This window comes from Notamacropus eugenii, chromosome 7, assembly GCF_028372415.1.
Source record: "Notamacropus eugenii isolate mMacEug1 chromosome 7, mMacEug1.pri_v2, whole genome shotgun sequence".
Lineage (NCBI taxonomy): Eukaryota > Metazoa > Chordata > Mammalia > Diprotodontia > Macropodidae > Notamacropus > Notamacropus eugenii.
Window position 1 is genome coordinate 26,721,597 of NC_092878.1, and position 8,289 is coordinate 26,729,885.

Here is an 8,289-nt window from a genome sequence, read left to right on the forward strand (position 1 = left end):
AAAAAAAAAAAAGGTATCACTTTTTAGAGTCAACTCGCTGTGGGGGGTCTCCGAGGCCACAACAGGACCCTGCAATTACAACTCGCCAGGAGGGCTCCTCACCCCGCCCGCCCAGTTCTTGTCCATTTCCTCCGTCCCTCCCTTAATTGGCGCGCTGACTCTTACGTCTCCGCTCCTGCGACGGCTTTCTTCGCGGCCTCCGCAGTCGGCCGCCCTGATTGGCTGCTGTCTGCTTTGCGTCATCTTCGGGCGCCGCTAGAGAGCAGGCGTCTCCCCACGTGGGGGAGCGGTGCCCGGGCTATGTGGCTGGGAAGTTCCGGGACTCCCGCCTGCCTGTCTGCCGCCGCTCGCTCTGCCCTGCGGAGCTTCACCTTTGCCAGGCTCCCGGGCAGCTCTCGCGGCTGCAGGCCGAGGATGGCGAGCGGTGGGTGCGAGGCTCCTGAAGCGAAGGACGGAGGCCCCGGCTGCTCGGCAGAGCCGCGGCTTCAGGCCCCGGGCCGGGAGGAGAAGCGGGCCCCGGCCCCGGCCCCCACCTCGGGCGGGCGGAAGAAGCGGCGGGGCCAGGCCGCGGAGCGCCTGGTGCCGCCCCCGAAGAAGCGGCGGCCCGGCGTCAGCTTCAGCGAGCAGCACTTCGCCGAGACCAGCTATTACTTCGAGGGCGGGCTGCGCAAGGTGCGGCCCTACTACTTCGACTTCCAGACCTACTGCAAGGGCCGCTGGGTGGGCCGCAGCCTGCTCCACGTCTACAGCACCGAGTTCCGCGCCCACCCGCTCTCCTACTACGAGGCGGCCGCCAGGATCGGCCGCCTGCGCCTCAACGAGCAGCCTGTGCGAGACCTCGGCGTCGTTCTTAAGGTGGGGCCCCCGGGAGATGGGGGGGACTCCGGGACCGAGGCAGACGGCTTGCCTTCCTGGAGCTCCCCCTCGAGATCTCCGTGGCGTGCGTGCCGCTGGCGCCGGGGCGTGGAGCGCTCAGGAAGACCTGAGTGCAAATCCAGCTGCAGACAGTGTGTCCCCTGAACCTCTCAGCCTCCCTTTCCCCATCCGTATGATGGGGATAGTTATAGCACCGACCCCCAGAGTTGTGGCTGTGAGGACAAAATGAGACAACGTTGGCCAAGCGCTATAGGCAGACCCTAGCTGTTATTATTTTTATCCTTATATACTTCTCCTGTTTCCATGGGAACGTGTCTTTGTTCTCATTATATGGCAAGCGTTGTAAGAACTTCTGCCTTCTTGTTATTAATTAGCAGGAGCAGTTTGTCTGCTTAATTGGGTTAGGGAAGTAGACTAACTGGTGAAGTAGGTAACTTGACCTCTTGGAGAGCACTGCTCCATAAATGGGTTTCACAGACACCCAAAGAACAAATATGGACAGATTGGCACCGTTTTCCTAGTTCTTTTTTTGGATCCTGTTTTCCAGTCAAATCGTGAAGCTTGGGATGCCATGTTGTAATAATGAAGACCAAATTAATGCTAACTGTAGTTGGAAGATGTCCTCATGGTGCTTACATGACAATTTCTTGCCAACAAACCCTAGCATCATGCTGGTACCCAGTAATAACCTTTCCCTAAGTGTTTAAGTAAGATCAGTTATTCTTAACCTCTGTACCATTTGACACCGTGGAACATCCACTCGTTCACACTAATCACCTGGTTTCCACTATGCTACTATCTCCTGGCTCACTCCTTTCTGTCCATTCTTTTGAGGTCTCTTTATTCTAAACCCGTCCCTTAAGAGTGGGTGGGTATATCCCAGTCTCTGTCCTCAGGTTCTCTTATCTTCATTCCGTGATTTTATCCTCCTCCTGACGATCTGTTTTATTCCATTGGCTTCGATTTCAATCTCTGTATGAAAGAATCCTGTATCTGTGTTTCCACATGACCTCCAGTCCTTGCTGGGTATATTCACTTCCATCTCGTGCTAACACTTTAAATGCAACACCCCCAGGTGAAGTTATTTTATCTGTCACTCTTCTCCTAAACTTGCTTTTCCTTCAAATTTCCCTGTTTGTCATCAGTACAACCAGTAATGTAGGCTCAACGTGTCAGTCATCTTAAATTTTAACTTCTTTCTTACCTCCTACATCTAATTAGTCAGGTTTTATTGATTTTATCACTAACATCTATCCTTTCTTTTCTGCTCCTATCTTATTAGCACCAATGAGTTAATAGATACCTCCAGTCTCTCCTTTACATCAGTGCCAAAGTAATTTTCCTAATACGCAGGTCTGATGCTGCTCAAAGACCTTTAATAGCTTCCCATCATCTACAGGAAAAGATATGAACTCCTTTTTCCTGGCATATAAGGCTTTCATGATCTGCCTCCCAAGTTTTATTTCACATTATTTCCCTTTCATGTGTACTATACCATTAGCTACTTTTTCTCTCTCTCTACATTGACACACAATATCCTCTTGCCTGAAATGGCTTCTTATATCTACCTGTTAAAATGCTTTCCCTTCTTCATGGACCAGTTCAGATGCTGCTCTCCCTTCCATGAAGCCTTCCCTGACATCCCCAACTAGGAGTGATCCTCTACCTTCTAGACTTCTCTGTTCTCCTGTATACTTGTCACTGATGCCTTTTACTGTAACTTTCTGTACATCTCATCACTTTAACTAGGTTGTAAATTCCTTGAGTACAAGAAGGTACCACAGACATGTACTACCTCTGTGACCTCGGCTGACTCCCTTCATCTTTAGTGTCCTCACCTGTAAAAATGAAAGGGTTGGACTCTAATGTCTTCTACCTTCTAATGTCATTCTGACCCTAACTCCGTCTATGGTCCTTTCTCCTGAACAGTAGTGTCTGTTCTGGCATCCCTACTGCTCTGCTCCTTTACCACCTGGATTAGGTGCATGTTTGCCTGACACTGAGTTGACTCAAAGGCATGTATGTCTCCGGCAGGACAATGACTTCCTGCGGAACACAGTCCACCGACATGAGCCCCCTGTGACAGCAGAACCCATCCGCCTGCTGGCCGAGGATGACGAAGTCGTGGTGGTGGATAAGCCCTCCTCCATGCCTGTTCACCCTTGTGGTCGCTTCCGCCACAACACTGTTATCTTCGTCCTGGGCAAGGAACACCAGCTTAAGGAGCTGCATCCGTTGCATAGGCTGGACCGACTCACCTCGGGGGTGCTCATGTTTGCCAAGACGGCTGCTGTATCTGAGCGGATCCATGAGCAAGTTAGAGATCGCCAGGTACGGTGAGACAGGCAGCCAGGGGCCTTTCTACTTGTACTGTTCTCAAAGGCTGATTGCAGCTTGAGCCCACAGATGCTCAGTATTGGGAAGGGGACCATTGAATTCTAAATCTCAAAGGGCTTCTCAAATCATCTGGTCAAGGTCAGGCCCTGAAAACCTTGATGTTGTATGTTGTTTTCTGAGGGCTCAGAAATAGAGATCATAGGCTCATAAAGATTTAGAGTTTGAAAAGACCTAAGAAGTCATCCATTTAACTCCTGATTTTACAAATGAGGAAACTCTTAAGAGTATAGCGAATTGCCCACCATCATGCAGTAAGAAATAGCGGCCTACATAACCTTCTTTGGTAGCCTGTTCGTCTGAACTGAATGCTATTTCATTATAATGACCAAGTTTGGCCCCAGAAAATGAGATGAGAAAATGCACCTCTTTCCCTTCTTTGCGAAGGTGGGGAACTGTGGGTGTGAACATTGCATATACTGTCCGAGTCAGCTGATAGGTTGCTGAATTTTGTTGACATACTTGTTTTTCCTCTTTTTCTTCATTATGAAGTAACAAATGTTACAGATGTTTTGCTTGGTGGATAATGACAGTAGGGCAAGAAGGAGGGACATACTTTGAAATAAAGGGAATGTAAAAACAGAATAGCAGTAAAATTAACCATCTTTCTTTGTTTTTAATAAATGTATTTTTAGCATTCTTTTTTTTTGTCATTTTGCATTTTGAATTCTCTCCCTCCCCCGCTGAGAAGGCAAACTGTCAGTTACACTTGTGAAGTCATGCATAACATATATCTGTATTAGCAAAAGAAAAAATAGCAAGAAAATGAGACAAGTATGCATCAGTTTGGGATCAGAGTTCGTCACTTCTCCCTCGGGAGGTAGATAGTATTTTTCATCACGAGCCCTTAGGAATTGTCTCAGATCGTTGTTTTATCAGAGTTGCTAAGTAAACATTTTTTAAAAGAATATGTGTTTTTCAAAGAATGTGCAGCTAGGTAGAGAAGTGAGTAGAGCACCAGCCCTGTAATCAGGAGGACTTGAGGTCAAATCCAGCCTCAGACACTTGACACTAACTGTGTGACCTTGAGCAAGTCATTTGACCCCAATTGCCTTGCTCTCCCCCCTCAAAAAAAATAAAGAATGTGTTAAGGTGCAGAGAGGGGCAGGTGGGGATGGTGCTAAGATTTATGGGAGATGCCCTGTAAGAGGAATACAGCAGAAAACTCCATGGTGATGGTTAGAATCTTGGGGCTGCTGAATCTGGCTGTGGAAGAAGGGAACCCAGAATACTTGAGGGTAGCAATCTAAGAACTGGGGGTTATTTGCTGACTTCATTTTTTCTTCTGTAGCTGGAGAAAGAATATGTGTGCCGGGTGGAAGGAGAGTTCCCTGCTGAAGAAGTCACCTGCAAGGAGCCCATCTTGGTGGTATCCTACAAGGTGGGACTGTGCCGTGTGGACCCACAGGGCAAGCCCTGTGAAACTGTGTTCCAGAGACTGAGTTACAATGGTCACTCTAGCGTGGTCCAGTGCCGGCCTCTTACTGGCCGTACCCACCAAATCCGGGTACACTTGCAGTTCCTGGGCCACCCAATCGTCAATGACCCCATCTATAACACAGCAGCATGGGGCCCAGCCCGGGGTCGTGGTGGCCATATCCCTAAAACAGATGATGAGCTGCTACGGGACCTGTTAGAGGAACACCGGGCCAAACAAAGCCTGGATGTTCTAGATCTCTTTGAGGGGGATCTACCCCCAGATCTTAAACCCGCCTCAGACCCGTTTTTCAAGCAGGACTTGAAAGAGCCAGCTGCAACCACAAGAGACCCAGAGGAGCCAAACCAAGCTGCCTCCCTTGATTTGGACACAACAGAGCTGGCTCCCAGGGAGGCAACTGAATCAGGGCTTAAGAATAAAGAGATGGACCCTCTCTGTGAGGAGTGCCGTTTGGTGAGACAAGATCCCTTGCCTCAGGAGCTGGTGATGTACCTTCATGCCCTACGCTATAAAGGGCCTGGCTTTGAGTACTCTTCACCCATGCCTGCCTGGGCACAAGATGACTGGAAGGAAGACTAAGGGGTGTGACTCCTGGATTGCCTTCTACTTTGGAGTCAGGCCACCATACCTCACAAAGCTGCTATGCCTAGTCCCCTCTTCATGAGAGAGAGTGGACATTCTTTGTTGGGACTCAGGAGCTAGAAAGAGGGAGTGTTTTGCTTTGAGAAAGTCTGCTCTTTTTCAGAGCAAAGAGGAAGTTATATACCTCGTTTGCCATCCTACCTCTAGCCAAAGTTTTGGCTTCTCTTAATTCCGAAAATGTTCCTTCCCAGTGTCTCTTTTTGGGGGGGTTTTCTAAGCTTTCAGGCACAACTGTTTCGTCTCATGTCCTGTGACTGTACCTGGATCCCTTCAGTCTTCCTGGTTGTCCAAGCAGAGCTTTTCTCCCTCCTGCAGAAAGGTTTTGTCTCTTCCACTGTGATGTGGTTCCTGTTTCTCTAGGTATATGTAGTATAGCACCTAGGTTTGTAAAATGCTGTTGTAGTCAGATAGGAAATCTTTTTGAAATGCATTTATTTTTTACATCATCCCTTCCCAATTGTGTCCCCCCAAACAAAAAAACTTAACTGCAAATAACAGATTATGTAACAGTTCCCAGGCCCCACATTCTCTACCAAGAGGAGACAACCCAACTACAGTCATCAGGAGCCAACATTGCTCATTGTATTTGATCTAAGTTGTGTTATCATTTACCATAATGTAACCATTGCCTACATGGTTCTCCTGGTTCTGCTTTCCTTGTACTGTTATCAGTTTATACAGAAGTTCCTATGAGCTCTGAATTCCTCATCATTCTTTATGGTACAAGAATATTCCCCATAGGCCACAGTTCATCTGTTCCCCAGTCATTGGGCCCTACCTTTTGTTTCCAGTTTCTTGCTTCTATAAATTTGTTTGGTTTGGATGAGACCTAGGTATGTTGTCAGTAATGGAATCACGTGGTCCAACAGAAAATAACCAGGTGACAGAAAGTAGAAAGATCAATGGATTGAAAGTCAGAGGACCCAAGTTCAAATCCCTGTTCTCTACTCATGACCTTGGGCTAGACACTCGAACCCTTTTTGGGCCTCGGTTTCTTGATCTGTAAAATACAGAAGTTGGACATGCCCTAAGCTCCCTTCTTAGCTCTAAATCTACTCTGACTTTTCTCACAGAATCCCTTGATTTTCAGAATGATTATACCAATTCCCAGCTCCATCAGCAGCGGTCTTGCTTCTCTTCCCATAGCCCTCCCCTCTGAGATTGAGTTTTTGTTTGGTTTGGTTTTTTTGAGTAGGTAAAAGAGGTCATTCTTTGCCTCATTTCTTCTTACCTACCCTTAATCACTAAATGGACATTGCCTCTGACAAAATGAGACCTAGGAAAGACCTTCACTTAAAAATGCCAAGATCTTCCACTAAATCCAGGGGTCATCTCCAGTCCTGATCAGTTTCTTGCCATTGGATCCAGCTGGTTCCAGAGGAGAGAGTAAGGCTGGTGACTTAGCATGGCCCTGCCTCACTTAAATCCAATTCACTTGCAAGTCATGACATCATGTTTGTGCCCCAGGGAGAAAAGGCATTTATGTGCAAATTACACTAGTTGGGAGGCTTCTTACTGCTGGAGTGAAATAGGTGTTGGCTGAGTATTAGCGTTTATTTGATACCTTAAGAATCCTTAGTTTCCGACTGTTGTCCATCTTCCATTAATGCAAATCACAACTATTCTGTGACTTGAGAGTGAGTTTTTAGGTGGACAAGCATTTAAAATTTTTTTTGCACTTCACAGTATTTTTTTTCCAATTACATGTAACGGTAGTTTTCAACATTCATTTTTGTAAGATTTTGAGTTCCAAATTTTTCTCCCTCCCTCCCTTCCTTTCCCTCCCCTCCCCAAGACAGCTAGCAGTCTGATATTGGTTATACATGTACAATCATATTTAACGTATTGCCACATTAGTCAGGTTGTGAAAGAAGAATCAGAACAAAAGGAGGGAAGAGGTGAAAATAGTCTGCTTCCATCTCCATTCAGACTCCATGGTTCTTTCTCTGGATATAGAGAGCATTCTCCATTGCAAATCTATTGGAATTATCTTGGATCATTAAATTGCTGAGAAGAGCTAAATGTCTCGTGGTTGATCATCTTGCAGTGTTGCTGTCACTGTTTACAGTGTTCTCCTGGTTCTGCTCACTTCACTCAGCATCAGTTCATGTAGTAGACAAGAGTTTATTTATTAAGCCCCTAATAACAGCTATATACATAGGAGGACCTACCAGCTTTCCTTAGCACAGCTTTTGGGAACCCAGGATCACCTCAACACTGCAGTGAAACATTCAGTTAAAATTCAGCAAGCACTGAGAGTCTGCCACCTCCCTAGCTCAATCCCTTAACATTTGCAGAAATGGTCAGGCCATATGCAGCCACAGCACTCCGTGGTGTGGACTGACCCAGATTAAAATATGATTGGGAAATATTTACCAAAATAAATAAAATGCATTAAAACATAGTGTCCATATGTGAATTTCTATGTCGGTATATGACCTACAGGGTTTAGTGGCCCCTATTTTTATTTGACTTTGACCCTTCTGACATGAACTGTTAATTAGACTATTTGTTTCCAATCTTTTCCTTCTCCAATCCACCCAAAATAATCTCCCTACAACATAGATCTGACTAGGTCGTTTCCCTACTCGAGCCTTCCATGGTTCCTCATTACCTCTGGTATAAAATACAAACAAGCTTGGCCCATCAAGGCCCTCCAAGATCTGGCTTTGACCCAGATTTCCAGCTTTATATCACATTACTCCCCTTTACACAGTATGTTCCAGCCAAATTGCAATGCCAGCTGTTCCCTAAACTCTTTCTCCTGCCTGCTTGTATTTTCCTAACCCATTCCCTATGACTAGAACTCACTCATTTCTTTTTAAAAAATTATTTGTTTTCAGCATTAGCTTTCATAAGATTTTGAATTCCAAATGAGTTACAAATTTCTCTCCCCAAGACTGAATGAAATCTGATAGACTGTACATGTACAATCATAT

At 46.2% G+C, this 8,289-nt stretch overlaps 1 protein-coding gene across 1 annotated transcript; it reads left to right on the top strand.

Moving 5' to 3' along the window:
* The first annotated feature begins 242 nt into the window (after positions 1-242).
* On the top strand, positions 243-7,372 carry RPUSD2 (RNA pseudouridine synthase domain containing 2). The gene is made up of 3 exons (XM_072624967.1): positions 243-855; positions 2,911-3,207; positions 4,562-7,372. Exons 1-3 carry the CDS (start codon positions 301-303, stop codon positions 5,285-5,287), a joined length of 1,578 nt encoding a protein of 525 aa, XP_072481068.1. The 5' UTR covers positions 243-300; the 3' UTR covers positions 5,288-7,372.
* Positions 7,373-8,289: the final 917 nt, after the last annotated feature.

Excerpts from the sequence above, each read along its gene's own strand:
- RPUSD2 (XM_072624967.1), top strand. The coding sequence starts at position 301 with ATGTGGCTGGGAAGTTCCGGGACTCCCGCCTGCCTGTCTGCCGCCGCT. Across the intron at positions 856-2,910 it reads ACCTCGGCGTCGTTCTTAAG|GACAATGACTTCCTGCGGAA; the intron begins GTGGGGCCCCCG and ends TGTCTCCGGCAG. Across the intron at positions 3,208-4,561 it reads AGCAAGTTAGAGATCGCCAG|CTGGAGAAAGAATATGTGTG; the intron begins GTACGGTGAGAC and ends TTTCTTCTGTAG.